Source organism: Grampus griseus (genome assembly GCF_964374135.1).
Source record: "Grampus griseus genome assembly, chromosome: 17".
NCBI lineage: Eukaryota > Metazoa > Chordata > Mammalia > Artiodactyla > Delphinidae > Grampus > Grampus griseus.
This window is the reverse complement of record NC_139011.1, coordinates 20,503,319-20,519,346: the sequence shown is the minus strand read 5'-3', so window position 1 is coordinate 20,519,346 and position 16,028 is coordinate 20,503,319. Positions and strand designations below refer to the sequence as shown.

The following is a 16,028-nucleotide window of genomic DNA, read 5'->3' as shown; positions in this document are numbered from 1 at the left end:
ATGAAACACACATGATCCTGTGGGGCTGAAAGACCTGCCATGATTCCCAGTTTTCCACTGTGTTAGTTTTCAGCTATTAACCACTCTGTTTTCAGGTGATGAATCTGGAATGAAGATGGCTCAGAACTCTTGGCTACAGGGCCCTTAAAGAGAGAGCAATTCTGTCACATGGAACGTCTTGTTGCTTGGTTTCCATTAAGGAATCTTGGCTTTTAAATAAACTGTCAAGTAAAACTTGGCATCAAAACACAAAGTGGTAACCTCCTTTGCAGAGGAGCTGACAGCTCAGCTGTGTGTCAGATAGATAGCTGCTAAGAGTCAGCTCCAAAGGTGACTGCATCCGCTCTGGAAGGGAGAGGGTACCACAAACTGCCTTCCTCAGGATTAAGTCAAAGCAAAATTTAGGGATGATCTTAATGGAAAGTGGACTCAGTAACGCCGATTGACCATACCCCTCTCCACGAGCGCTGGTTTTGGAATTATAAAAGTTTTTGAGGTGCGAAAACATAATTGGAAAACTTTTTTTCCCTGCTTAAAGGGCTAATTGATTTCACAGGTGTTTAATTATCATTTGCTGTGAGATAATACCTTGTAGTGCCATAAAAAATGGATTTAATTTTCGAGTGCTTGCAAAACCATTGCCAAAGCCAAGTTAGACCTAAAGCTAGATAATTATTCTATAAATCAAACACAGTGCCTCCTTTCTTTGAAATTTTTAATACTTGGGGATAATGATATCTGACAACCTTGAAACTAACACGAAAAGGATTTTCCTGCCAAGTGCCAAAAGGCAACCACTGGAGCATGGCAGGCAGTTTGGTTCATTAATGGTGACTCAGGCAACCTCAGGATCCTGCCTGTGGGCTTCCGAAACATGCCAAGGGTTAAGGCATTGGTGTGTGTCAAGACACAGTATTCTCTACCAAGATCAAATGGCCAGACGTCCAAATAAGGTCTACAGAAAAACAGAAAAGAAATCCAAAACCACCCTTCACACAAAAACTGCCTAAAAGCCACTGTAACTCTCTGAGCCCAAACTCAGAGCCCTGGAATGTGGAAAGTAGAGGATTTTCACCTTGATCAATAAATACTTTCCTATCTTAGGCTTAAGGCACAACACTTGTGCTTTCTGTAATAATAAGGGAGAGAAATCATGAAATCAAAAGAATGTTAACAGCTGGAAGGTACCACAAAGATCGGCCAGCACAAACACCCAAATGAAGAAAGCAAAGCCAGGAGAAGTCAAGTGACTCTCCCAACATGACACCACCAGGGGCAGAAGCAAGATAAAAAGGACTGTTCTGAGCAAGCAGAACAAGGAAGAAATAGCCTAAAAATTGATGTGGAGTCCCATTCTCATCCAAAATCTAAAAATAAAAGAAGGAAATTTTTTAAAAAGAAAAAAGAAAAAAAAAAAAAAAACAGTGAGGTTTCATTCTGTAAGAGGAGTGGCTATTCCTCCAACAGAGCCCAGTTTCCGTGGAAGTGCTTCAGCTGCCTTAAATAACTGTATGGGGATTTTAGTTGGTGCCACGTTTCAGATTTTTCTTTCCTCCAACTTTTATTCAGAAGCTGTTGAAGTCATAACACGTTCCATTAGATTAAGTGTGCCTGAATGATTTAAGAAAGCTGGGCAAGCTGGCTGGGCGCACACACACAGTCAGCATTATTTACTTTATTTAATGCCTGTGTACAGAGTGTGTGCACCGCCCAGATCACTCACTGCACAGCGTGGATTTTCAGGCAATTTGAGTTGGCCTTTACAGGTTAAGGTAATATAAGGCAGGATGCAGTATAACGGGTTCCATTCCTGGACACCGTACTTCGGTCCTCCTAGTAAAAACCTAAGCCAAAGGCGTGCTGGCAGAAAAGGCAGGGGAAAATGTGGGTCCCAGAATAGTCTGAAAGGGATAGGATGGAAAAGCCTTCATAGGGACTGGCTTGGGACTGCAATGGAAACTCCTGCAACCAAGAAAAATGGGGATAATAATTACAGCTAACATTTATTGGGTTTATTGCACGCCCGACATTCTGCAAAGCACTTTACGTCTGTTTGGCCATTTGCTCTTCCAACAACCCTGTGAAGTAGGTAACATTATGTCTCCTACTTTATAGAAGAGGAAATTGAAGATTATACCTAATTTATCTAAACTTACTTAATTAGTAGGCAGGTGGGATGTGAACTCGGGCATTCTGACTGCAGGGCCCAAGTTATTATATATTATCGTATGCACACTGCCTCCTTTCTATAATGCTTCACGGAGATGTCCCGGGGACTAGCCAGTGAGCTCCGTCTTGGGCACCATGAGAACCACTATGGAATCTACTGGACTGATTTATGATCTTCTAACCAGAGATATGCCTGGTATATCTCTGAGCCGGATCTTTTATCCAGCTCAGAATCAGAAAGGACAACCTTCCCAAGGTCAGCCCACATTTAAAGTATTACTCCCAGGTCCTAGGGAGTAGGTAGAACAGGTGAGAAACAAATTGCTGTTCATAAAATATTTGCAAATACCCTGAAAAATGCAAGAACATACAATGCTACACATATCTGGTCTGCAAGAAGGTACTTACTTATTTACTTAGGGAACTAGATTGAAAGATGAAATTAGTAGCCCTCCATGCCATAAAAAAAAAAAAAAAATTGCTGTTCATTTGCTATATTTTATCCCAGACAAGACCACTTTTGAACACAGAAACCTTAAGCCCTCTTTCTAAGAATTTATATAATTTTCACTTTCCCAGTCCATTGTGGGGCTTTGGCACCAAGAACTATATCATGCCTTTTAGTTATCTTAGAAGCTTGAGTGGAGCCTGTACTACATGTGTGGGTCCCTGAGGCCACATGAATAGGACAGGGAAGAGAGAAGTCCTGTCAGAGACACCGGCGTTTCATTCATTCACTTGTGTACTCATCCAGCCAGCCAGCCACCCATCTAACAATAATACTTATTGTGAACCTATAAGTACCAGGCATGCTACTGTCAGGAGTGGGGAATTCACTGGTGAGCAAAAATAAGAATAATAACTTTAATAAAGATGATGATGATGTTTCTTTACCTTATGGAATTGACAGTCTTTTTTGGGAGACTGATATTAAATAATTAACCATAATAAAATCAACAGCTGTGGTGAGTGTTCCAGGGAGAGACTAATCGTCCTATGGGAGCACACGGAAGAGGAATCTGACCTAGTCAGGAGAAGGGGACTAAGCTGAGGCCTAAAGGATAAGTATGCGTCAAGCAGGACCGGGGTGGAGATGAATTACTGCAAGCGGTGTTGATGACAAACTGTCAAAGACCATCAAGAAACGGAAAATACCTTTGAGACAGCAAAGTACACACAGCACAACTAATTGTTCCAACAGGTGCAACACAGACGAAATCCATTGGATGGTGCGTAAAACACAGGTTGGGGCTGCTGGCTGGAAAAAATGAGTATTCGAGCCTGGATGTCTGGACAGATACTCACTTCCTGTTGAGCACGCTGATCGTATTATTAGCATCCCAGATTCCACATACCCGCCGAGCAGTAGCTGACTGCAGCAGACCTTAACCCACGTGCCAGGTAGGAAAGCTGCGGCAGAAGGGGCTTGACACCTTGCTTAGAGCTAAGCAAAGATACTCAGGATCATGCCAGTTCATTCTACCTGCTCTGCCCTCCACCCCCAGGACCTGCCAACTCACCTGTTTTAGACTTATTTATGAGCCCTTTTTCCTGTTGTCTCAACATCCTACAGGCTCAGTAGAGATGGTGCTGAATCCCTAAATGATCATATTTTCACAGTAATTAAAAGCCAAATTCCCCAACTCCCTAAACACAATGAGCAGCTTGAATGCCTGTGTTTTGCCCTAACACTGAACATCTCTAAGGTGAAGGAAAAGCCTGAGAGAAAGGAATGAAATGACTTAATTGAAGAAAGAGGCAGCCTTAGGATGCGGTAGAAGTGGCCCAAGAGGAAAGGAAGCTGGAGCTTCTGTCGGGACGACCTGCTCAGGAGCACCCAGGAGCTCTGGCTCCCGCCCGTCCTCAGGTGCCGACCACTGTGCTGGCGCGGGACCCACTGGCCCGGAGAGACCCTGAGAGGGCATCTCTCTGCCACAACGATGAGTCCTTCCTGCTGAATTTAATAGTTTTTAAGGTGAGAGGGGCAAACGAGGCAATTTCAGTTATTAAGGCATTAGTTTGGATTGGAGCCCGGAACAAAAGAAAAGCCACAACTAGGTTCACCCAACAAAGACGCTGTTTCCATCCATCTGCCTCTTAGGCTAATTTAGGGATTACAGCCCTTGCCCACAACCTCCGACAAAGCAAACTGAAGATCGTATATTGAGGCCAGACCGGAGCAAACCACTGCCACCTGTATCTTGAAGGCTGCTAATTCCTCAGAAAATAAATTAGAAGAAAAAGTTGGAGGAAATCTATATATGTATATATATTTAAATATCACAAAACACATTTCCATTCTTTAAATCATAGTCTCTCCTAGAATAAGAAAGCTGACGTGAGAGTCCAAGGAAAGGCTCTTAGTAAAAAACATAAAATATATTTATAAAATAGTACCTTCACATGTAGAAATAACAATAGTGATAACAACTGCCACAGTTTTTAGCACACTCGTATGCTAAGCCCTGTGCTAAGTACTTCACATACAGTCTCACCATCTCAGGGTCACAATCTGAGGTTAATACTATTATCCCCATTTCACAACTGAGCACGGAAGCTGAAAGAGTTCCAATAATTTGCCCAGAGCCACACAGCCAGCAGAGGAGGACGATTAAAATCCAAACATGGTCTGTCTGCACCTGAGAAGCTGCCGGGCTTCACTGGCATTTTGTAGTGGCAGCTCTTGATGTCTTAAGAAGAGGCATAGATGAGATCTTTCAAAGTATTGAGCACTGAAGACCTTTCGGTGCTCACTCCAATGGGTAATTCAAATAAAGTACCACTAGACCTTAACATACGGAATTGACATGTATGCAGACATTTGAATGGCTGACTTCTAGACTTTTCGGATTGTTATATTCCAGATAAGTTAATGCATTCATAGTCTGCCTTTCACTTCTGTTCTGATAGGGTGCTAGGTACATGTGCTCAGTTGTCTGAAATCATCCTGAATGGAGAAAAGCCAAATTAAGCTGCAGGTCCATCCAGTTTACTTGTCACTGGGAAATCCTCTAGTTGTAAATAACTCAGTAATCAAACATACAGGCACAAAACCCAGCTACCGGGCTTCCCTGGTGGCACAGTGGTTGAGAGTCCGCCTTCCAATTCAGGGGACACGGGTTCGTGCTCCGGTCCGGGAGGATCCCACATGCCGCGGAGGGGCTGGGCCCGTGAGCCATGGCCGCTGAGCCTGCGCGTCCGGAGCCTGTGACCCGCAATGGGAGAGGCCACAACGGTGAGAGGCCCACGTACCACAAAAAACAAAAACAAAAACCCAGCTACCTGTTCAAGACCTTCCCCTTGGGAGGATGAGTGGAAACTCTGTGGAATAATAAATTAGCAGCTACTTCATTTTTTTTAAAGAAAAAAACCCTGTTATTGAGAGTGATTGACCTTAAAATTTAAATCGAATTAAGATGGTTTCATCTTCTTCTCGCTACTTCTGATGTTGAAATCTGGAGGGGGTGGTGAGGGGAGATTCTTTTGGATGGAGATGCTAGATGAATCCTCGTAAAGCAGCACCTTACAGCTATACCCACCTGAATTTATGTTCAGACATCTGCATCCCCAACACAATAGCAGCGGAAAAGCAGCAGAATGAAAGAAGTGCTACCCACTTAGCGCTCAGCCCAGGGACCTGCTGGGCACCCTTTGCTAAATCTACTTACAAATGAATTTATAATTCACACAAGGTATCCAGGCATGGAAGCTAAGACATAAATCGTTTATTGACAAAGGGACCATTTGTCATTTAAAAATAATTATGTTTCTTTAAGCAGAGTGACAAATTCCATCTTCCCCAATTTACTTATTGAGCCTTACAGGCAATGTAAGTCCCAAGTTGTGTGTGTGTGTGTGTGTGTGTGTGTGTGTGAGAGAGAGAGAGAGAGAGAGAGAGAGAGAGGACCACAAGGAGATTCTATTTTCTCCCTGAAACTTTTATCTTAAGAACCCACGATCCCTAAGGGCAGACTGAAAAATGGGTGCGGTGCCCACACCTCCTCCAGTTGTCTCGCAGAGGAGGTATTCTCTACATGCTGCAAATCTGGTCAATATAATATTCACAAGGAACAACTAAACAGTGAACACTGACGTTAAACTACAGATTTTAACCTTTGGACACAAGTGTGAAACCCTTCCCTTCAAACTTGCAAAACCCACACAACAGAATGTGTGTGATTCTGATGCAAATGTAGACACTAGAGATGCAAAATGTGTGCTCCACAAGCAAACCATGCTTTACCGTTAATGCTCTTGCCAGCAGGATAATAACGTGTGGTGGAAACCCCAGTCTCAGCTGCTTTTAAAGAGACTGGAGGCAAGTGTTCACTGCACATGGCATCACCACCCATTAAGGATGTAGCCACCCGATTCAACCAGTAGATGGGGCACGTCCACATGCCAAGTGTCCCCACTCAACTCCCCTGATCAGGAAGAATAGGTCCCGGTTCCTCCTCCTTAGCTCCCAACCAGATGGTCAAAATGATACCAAAGAGGGAAAAGGAGGCCCTATCTCATCTCTAAAAGAGCCCTTTGATTATTTGCCTGACTCCTCTTTCACTTTTATTACAATATAAACAAAAGGGGTAGTGACTAGTGAGATGCGGGGCGGGGGGAAGGGAGTTGGAGTTGGCCAGCTCAGAAGAAATGCACTGCCCACAGCACCTCGGATATAATCTGAAGAAGCTCATCAGTCGGCCAGTCACTTATTCTGGAGCAATATTTACTGAGTGCCTATCATGTGCTGGCCCTGCACTGGGTAGGCTACTGGGTCTACAATGGTGACTCACTCAGAAACGAGATGTGCTCCGTGGAGTTCATCATCTACAGCGGGATACAGACCCTGAAGAAATGCAAATGGTCATGCTATAAACCCTGACGGGGGCTAAAGAACAGGGAGCATTAGAGTGACTACGGGTAGGAGGTCAAAACTGAGTCAAGGTTGGGTGGTCAGGGAAGCCCTCTCTGAAGAAGCAACATGGACATGGCCTGAGAGCTGAAGAGAAGGCAGCTTCCTAAAGGGGGTGTGGGAAGAACAGTTCTGGAAGGGGGATGCATTTGTGCAGAGCTCCAATGTGGAACATTCCTGACACACTCAAGGAACAAGGGAAACCAAGCCAGTCTGGGTGGGGTGGAGTGGGGTGGAGGGGCAAGTGGTGGTAGAGGAAGGAAGGTAAATGACACAACCAAAGGCATTTTTCTGACAGGGCAGTGGGTGGTCCCGGTTGTGATCATACTCATATACTACACACACACACAATTATATAGTGCTTCATTTTCCAGGTGCTATTTTAAATCCCTTACATATATAAACTCCATCTACTTCTCAAAATAACCCTAAAAAGTAAGCACTATCACTAACATCCCCTCTTTAGAGATGAGGAAACAGAAGCACAGAGAGGTTAAGTGACTTGCCCACAGTCACACAGCTATTTCTGTGCCAAAGCCTAGATTGGAACCCAAGTCACCTGACTCCAAAGTGCATACTCTTAGCTTCTATACTCTAATGATTCTCAGAAGCATCATTTTATTGTGATATTTCTGTATGACTACATATATTTTGCTGTGAGTATGATAAGACTGGGCTTTTTTTTTCCTTTTGTATTTTTGGGATTTTTTGGTTTTGGTGGCAGGGAGGACTGACGTGGCCCCAATAAGAAATCTACAATTTGGCAATGAATATAAGGCCAGACAGACTTATCATGTCCTGATAATCAAGCACAATTGTGTACCCTGACTCCTGCCAGATGCCAGCTTCCTCTCGAGTCTGGGTTCTGTACACAGGCTCCCCAAAGGACTGTAAATCAGCGGCGCTAGATATCTCCACAAAGTTTCAAACAGATGTTCACCCAGTGCTTACTCGTCCAGGCTCCAGATGGCTCCGGATTCTGGCTTCTTCCTCCCGCAGACCCTCAAATCACACTTCAGACATGTCAGTAAGGCAGGCTGAAGAAGAAGGATGAAAGAAGTGGATCTAGTGGAGTTCTTTAAGAAGCCCCGTAGAACCCGGCAGTATTTCATGCATGCAGAGAAGGAGTCGTAACCTGAGACAGCATAAATCACTGCCAGCCTTTACTACCTGGGTACGATCTTCCGAATGAAGTTGTCATAGGTGTTGCGGAAAAAGTTTCTGCGGCCAGTCAGCCTGGGTCTGTAACAATTTATTCCAACCTCTTCCATAGGCAACCAGTTGCAGAGAATTTTACTACACTGGCCTCATAGCAAGATGATTCCATACCTACCCATCTTCTCAAAAGGGAGAGGAGGAATGCTGAAAAATGTGTTCCACCAAAATGTTTAAAAAAACCCAAAAAATCCTTAAGAACATGTTTCAGCCCTACCGCAAAAACCAGGACAAATTTTTTTTTAAATTCCATTCTTTCTCAGTCCAAGGAACAGGTTACATGCTTTGCTTTCTCCCCAAATTAAAAGTATCCCTGACGTTATCTAGTAATTGATGCACATGGGTGATAAGAAAGCCCAGAGGACAGCTGGGTTGCCAAGCCTTGCAGGTTTTCTTAGGGCCGTCTGTAGAGATTCCCTACTTTCCTCTCACTTCTCCAGAGACAAGGACTTTTCAGAAGACTAGAAGCTGGGGCTTCTTTTACAGATTTCATGCCTCTAGCATTAATTATTCATCTGCATAGAAGCTGGATTACCATGATAGAAGCCCAAACGAACATCTGAGAGCCAGCACGAGTGCCTGAGATGGGCTGGTCCACCCCATGCAAACCTTTGTGGAGTCTGTGGGAATCCCTTGTAAATTTCACTTCCTATTTATGTGACTTTTCATGGAGGCCAAGAGGCTCAAATCAAATCTCCCTCTATCCTCAAGCAGTGGTAAACAGAAGCCTATCAGATCATTTTCCTTGCAGTGGTGTCTAGGCTTTGTGATTACTAGCAAGAAAAACATCTAATGGGCTTACTCAGAAATGACTTCCTTCTGTCTTGTACTTTAGGAAAACTTTTTTCATCCCTCTTGCACCCTAGGAGGATGAGTATTTCATACCCATTGTTCCCTATCTACCACATTCTACAGACAGAGATAATTAAAGGTACGATTATTTACTTCCGACTGTCAAAACTCACAGCAAGGCTTACGAGGAACACGTATTCGAAATTCATCCTATCTAGAAATGACGCACTAATGGTATAAATCATGTAAATAACCAGGTGTCTGCACACACTGAATGTCTATAAATGCATTTGGGCTGACAAATGTTTACACTGGGTTATACGCTTTAATTTACCTTCCCTTGCGGGGGATGAGGGGGTGGGCAATGTCACATTAATAAAGGAAGGGGTATTACTGGATTTCATTACATGGAAGTTTCCCTTCCTTATGTAAAACCCAAATGCACCAAAAGTTAAGTAATTTAAAACTGAAAGCTAAAAACACGTTATTTAAATATAAAATATACTTTTCATTTAAGCAGAGAGCCTAGGGTAAGGATGGTTGATTAAAAAACTGAGGCCCAGGAACGTTAAGCGATTACTCAAGGTCACACAGCCGGTGAGGTTCACATAACTGCTACCAGGTGCCCCTGCTTGCCCAGCTAGCCGACAGAACAAAACACTGACCAAATGGAGGGACTGCTATCAATCTTACTGCCCCTTAGAAATGCCCAGAAAATCAACTGAGCCCAGAGGTGGTCAGTGCTTGCTTGGTAAAGCCAACTTTCAGGTGTAAAGGGTAATTATTTATTCAAAACCCAGCTATCAAAGTTGCATACACCCGTATTTTTATCCTTTTTGGGGGGTATTTCTCAATAGTACATGATTAGCCATTCTTGGAAATGATTCTGTGGGCTGGTAGAAGTTTTTGTGGGTCGGTAGATCTTTCTGAAACTATTTCTAGGCTGTATGAATCTTTGTCTGGGAATTTGTTTCCCTGGCCTTCCAAAACATGAATTGCATTTTTGTTTTGTCCACAGATAACTTTTTTTCTTACTACCCTTGGCAATGAAGCCTACTCTGAAAATACAAATGACCCTGAAAATGTCCCAAGGGCATTCAGTTTACTTTCCTTACCTCGAATCCACTCCTTCTTTTAAAAAGAAAGCTTGGGGAAATTTAGAGCCCAGAAAAATGGGTAGACAAAATGATGTTATTTAAAAGCAAAATCATTCCAGTGCCGTGTGTGTGTGTGTGTGTGTGTGTGTGTGTGTGTGTGTGTGTGTGTGTGTGTGTGTGTGTGTGTGTGTGTGTGTGTGTGTGTGTGGTGGTGGTAGGAGAGAGGAGGGAGAGTTGAAATGGGGGGGTGCTGGGTTGAGGGAAATGTCCATCTCCATGGGCAATTCAACTTGGGGCTCCATGAAGACAAACCAATTAGTATGGATTGTCAAGGTGTTTTGTATGAATTGGCTACCTGCCCATTATGAATTGGAATGGGATTAACTAGCTCAACCCAACACTCCACCAAACAGCAAATGGTCATATGATAATGATTTCTAGCCACTAACACCCTGGCTGGATTGGAGACTTGGAGTTTTACCTGTAACAATCTTCAGAGAGACTCATTCCTTCAAACCTACCCACTTTCCCTAAACACGTTTTTCTTTTTTTTTTTTTCCCTCTCCTAGCTTTTATTTTTTAAAAAGCCCTCTTGCTAATTGGGAGGCTGTATGTTCTTCTGCACATAAACATACCTATTAACCAACCAACCCAGTAATAAGCAATTTGCATGCTCTACTATATAAATTTGTCAGTCCCCTCTACTCGTGGTCTTCAAAGCCCCATGGTGAAACACATGACCACCCACTTTGCAAGTCTAATTCCACCCGAGGTTCTAGAACCAGTCTACCTCTGAGAGAGAAGGCCTGAGCAGCTTGGATTCAAGATTCAGGGATTCAGCACATGACCGATGCCATTCGCCCTTTTAATTATTTGTCTCAACTTCTTATAACTGGACTTTTTCCCTTGTTCCAGACACCAAGTCCATACTTTATCTTCCCGGCGGAGGTACCTGGCTCCAAGGACTATCACTAGCCAATGGCATCTCTGCCCACACTCTTCTCCAGGCAAATGGGGCCCTAGACTACAGTGAACAGCCTCATGGAAAAGAGCCCCAGGTGGATTTCAGCCCAAACATACGTGGCATCTCTGGGTTCCAACACTGGGTAATTGTTGGTAATTGTTGCATCCTTCCCTGCAGCCATTTCCCCTCTGGGGAGCTACCCACTCCCTTTGGCGTGGATGGGACTGATCCCCACTTGCAGCCTTAAGGCAGCATGTGATGTAAGTGTAAGCAGAGGAGCCCAGCGGGAATCACGGTAGTTCCCATGGTAGCGGGAACCAGTACAGCGGCAGCAGCTGGACTGACCATTGCTGCTGCAGGATTTGCAGGTCGTTACGCTTTGCAAGCCATGAAGCATTATGAAGCCTCAAGTAAAACAAGTTTTTCAAAGTCTACCAAAATCTGCCTTCAGTGGTGGCTATTACAGAGGTGGGTTTGAACCCAAAATGACAAAACGGGAAGCAGCATTAATACTAGGTGTAAGCCCTACTGCCAATAAGGGAAAAATAAGAGATGCTCATCGACGAATTATGCTTTTAAATCACCCAGACAAGGGAGGATCTCCTTATATAGCAGCCAAAATCAATGAAGATAAAGATTTACTAGAAGGTCAAGCTAAAAAATGAAGTAAATATATGATGAATTTTAAGTTCTTACTCATTGATGTATATGAGTACCAGCTTTTTATAATAAAATGCCTCAAAGCTGCACATTTTAAAAATTAGCATAAGCTAAATCAAAGCCTAGGTATAAATTTGAGGATTTAAAATCGGATTATAGAATATTTGTAGGTTAATACTCAATAATTATGGATAAATGCGTGCCATTTGAAGTGTTGTTTATTACTCATTTGTCAAATAATTTGGTACCTATTTCAAGACAAAGTGAACAAGATAGTCTCTTCCTGAAGGAATCCCCAATCTGATGGGAGACTGATTAACTGACAGTTAAAATACAGTGTGATAAATATGATGGAATTAGCACAGGCTGTTATAGTAGGGGCTCATCTCATTAGGACAGAAGGCTGTTCAAGGTACAGAGGATGCCCCCAGCTACTTAGAACCTTGAACTTAAAAGTGAATTTAGCCACAACTTACCTAAGAAATTGATCTAGGTATGTATTTATCACTTTGTCAGTGATAAATCTGAACTGTTTCAGATTCCATACATTAAAAACTATAACAGTATGATAAAAAAAAAAGTGTAACACATCAGCACATTCCCCAGGCCACAGTTTTTTTACCTAAGGCCTGGGAACCACTTAAGCCAATATGGCTGCTTCCTCTGGCTACGTTCTTTTAATCAATGTGATAGTCTATGCGACATAGGCAGTTAAAAACTATCTATCAAAAAAAAAAACAACAACAAAAAAACTATCTATCGCTTTCCACACATCCTCACTACCAAGTGGTACGTTACAATAAAAACATGTTTCAGGGCAAATTCTAGAGTCCTGCCAAAATCCTAGCCCAAGAAGCAGGGCCTGATACCGGGGTCAGACGGCATTAAAGCTCTGCCGACAGGTGTGCTCCACGCACCTGCACCTGCCCTGGGGCCCTCAAGACCTCCCCAGTGCCAAGTACCTGCCAGAAAAGCTCACTTTTTGCACAACTCTGTGTTCCCTGCTGCGTGAGTTCTGCCTGGCGGGCTGGACTTCTTGCCAGCACTCGCAGGCTCCCGCCCAGCGTCTACCCCACTCCAGTGGGTAAGGCTTCCCTCCAGGCCCAGATCCTTCCGTCTGCTCCGTGAACCCTGGTTAACCCATCTGTGCCTGCTTCCACACCCAGAATGGGGAAGAACTTGAGGAAAGGAACGCGGTCTGCCAATCCACAGTGTTTGTATAGAAATGCGAATAGGTGAAGAAGCTGGGTCTTGCCCATAAACAGCAGTTTGTCTCTTCAACTCAGAGGATTGGAAGGATGAGCTATAAGCTCACCTCCAAGTCAGGGCTGGCTGAAGGGCGGTTCAGGTCCTGGAGTAGAGGATGTATATGGGGATATTCTGGTCTCAAATGTTTGATGGAGTCAATTCCCAGAAACTTTTGAAATCCTTCAAAACATATACCTCCCACTTGTAAACCATGCCTGGAAACTAAAATAAAACAAACTTAGTAAATTTCTTTTTTTTTAATGGAAATATTGGCTCTTACTGAAGGGCAGCTTAGCAAGAACAAAGTCCATTTTCAAAATAACATTTCATTTTCTGGTATCTCTACCTCAGTGTTGAACATTAATACCAGTATATAGGTTTCTGATTAAAAATAATCCTATTTGATTAAACTACATTTTAACGAATTCTGTTTGGAAAAGGAAGGTAGAGTTTAAATTATTTTGCCATAAAGATTCATTTTCCCTCACACTAAAAATACATGTATATATATATATTTCTTTTTTTTTCTCCTTGAAATAAGGTTATGGTAGGTGAATGGTGCTTTTTTTTGTTTGTTTTTTTTGCGGTACGCGGGCCTCTCACTGTTGTGGCCTCTCCCATTGCAGAGCACAGGCTCCGGACGTGCAGGCTCAGCGGCCATGGCTCACGGGCCCAGCCGCTCTGCGGCATATGGGATCTTCCCGGACCGGGGCACGAACCAGTGTCCCCTGCATCGGCAGGCGGACTCTCAACCACTGCGCCACCAGGGAAGCCCAAATAGTGCTTTTAATAATGTTGTTCTGAGAAAATCAAATCAAATATAATAATCCTTTAGATTATGAACTAATTTTTTAAGATTTAGGAAAAAACCCATTTACCATGGGATATAAAGCAAGGAAATACTATCAAGTGATACTGCTACCCCTATTACAAGAAGCAATGGACCCCAAGCTTGAAACAGTACTAATTTCGAATGAGAATATCATTTCTTATCATTTCTGTACTTTTAAGACTTTGTCTTTTTAAAAAAAAAAAAACAGGTTTAGCACATGAAAAAACTTCGTTTAAAGATGACCCAACTATTCGTAAGTTATTTCTGTGATGGTTCACTTTTCTTAACATGTAAGCAAAACTAAAAGGGAAGCAATTTGTTGTGATAATGCAACATATCTGTCAGATTCCAGGGTAAAATGGCATGCACAGTCTTATTAAACATCCATCTTGGGGGCTTCCCTGGTGGCGCAGTGGCTGAGGGTTCGCCTGCCGATGCAGGGGACGCGGGTTCGTGCCCCAGTCCGGGAAGATCCCACATGCCGCGGAGCGGCTGGGCCTGTGAGGCATGGCCGCTGAGCCTGCGCGTCCAGAGCCCGTGCTCTGCAACGGGAGAGACCAGAACAGTGAGAGGCCCGCATACCGAAAAAAAAAAATCCATCTTGGGGAATTCCCTGGCAGTTCAGTGGTTAACACTTGGTGCTTTCACTGCCATGGGTCTGGGTTCGATCCCTGGTTGGGGAACTAAGATCCCACAAGCAGCTTGGCATGGCCAAAAAAAATCCATCTTGGACCCCTAATCTTCCCCTCTGATTTTCCAGGTGTCGCTCTTTTATTTGAACATCTGAGAACTGCTCCATTGGCGCATCTGCTCACATTCAACATTTGCTGTCAGTCTGTTCTTTGCAAGGGACTCTTCTAAGTATAGGAGACACAAAGGTGTCCTCTGGGAGCTGACAATCGATGTAACAAGCAGGCATCAAACAGAAAGAGGGAGGAGAGACCTAATACTGATATTTCCATCCTGAATACACCATTTGTTTCCAAATTCTAACACCTTGCCTAATGGTCGACACCGGCTCCCAGAGAGTGGCTCCTGCTGACAATGAGTTCATGTAACTATGAACACATGGCTCATCCATAACCAACCTTTAACGACATTTATTCTCCTGTCCTGCAAGTTGCTCCAGAGTGGGCTGCCTCTTCCCACTGCAAGTGCTAGGAAATACACAAACCAAATTCACCATTCCACAAAGCAGCAAGAGATCACTGAAAGCAGGGACAGTGTCATTCTCTTTTGTGAAGAGAAAAAGCATCCATCTTAGGACCCAGTGGGTCCACCATAAAAGCTTCATTAAAAAATGAACAGAGGGACAAAATGGAATCTACTCCAATGATCCAATTAGAAACGTCACGTTAGTACTACGTGCAGTATTAACGGGAATGCCCACTGAGTTTCCATTCTACAAAAGGGTAAAGCAACGGAGGGAAAAAAAGGGAAAAGGACAAATATCGGCTGCTTTTGAATTCCAAGGCTTGAGCTCAAGCTCTGGCTTTTTTATGGTGTTTTCATAGGCACTGCCCGTGTCTTACAGAAGTATTTAGAAGTATTCCCTAATTTGTCCTCCTTTAGCTGTAACTGGATTCCCATATGGTTTCCTGACATAATCAAGAAAGCATCAATTCCAATAGTGCTTTATTTTATAGTACAGTTATTTGAACAGACGACCACTTCTGAGTACGCCCCTATCACAATTAACTCCAAGGCAGGAATGTAGTACTACGGCTTTCTGTGTAAACGCATATGTTGGAATACTCTGGATAGGATAGGATCAAGTGACAGGACTTTCCTTCAGAAAGCTCAGTAAGAAGCCCTCATCCTCAGGTCTGTGTGGGGCTTTTGCACAAATCTGTTTTGGATCAGTCCCTCAGAGATGTCTAAAATCTAATTAACCAATTAATTTGCAAATATATTCTAATTTATTCAAGGGAGATTTTCTTGGGTGTTAAATTATCTGACAGTGAACCATATGCAGGACACAAGAGCAGGACCTCCCTGAAATACCACAGGCTACCCCAATGCAAGAATGACTATGCATACTCTGTCTGGTCCACACAAATTCCTATCCCCTAATAAGAAAATGAGTTGGCATTTCCTCCATCCTGATTAGTTTGTGGACACTTTGGTGAAGCATTGCTAAAT

At 43.3% G+C, this 16,028-nt stretch overlaps 2 protein-coding genes across 2 annotated transcripts in view; one reads left to right on the top strand and one right to left on the bottom strand.

Moving 5' to 3' along the window:
- Positions 1-16,028, bottom strand: part of EXT1 (exostosin glycosyltransferase 1) — a 292,671-nt gene that overhangs the window by 55,698 nt on the left and 220,945 nt on the right. The gene's annotated exons all lie outside the window — the stretch shown is intronic.
- Positions 11,500-11,886, top strand: LOC309835430 (mitochondrial import inner membrane translocase subunit TIM14-like). Its single transcript, XM_082674878.1, has one exon. The coding sequence runs from the start codon at positions 11,545-11,547 to the stop codon at positions 11,809-11,811; it is 267 nt and encodes an 88-aa protein (XP_082531004.1). The 5' UTR covers positions 11,500-11,544; the 3' UTR covers positions 11,812-11,886.

Coding starts and splice junctions, on each gene's coding strand:
- LOC309835430 (XM_082674878.1), top strand. CDS start 11,545: ATGAAGCCTCAAGTAAAACAAGTTTTTCAAAGTCTACCAAAATCTGCC.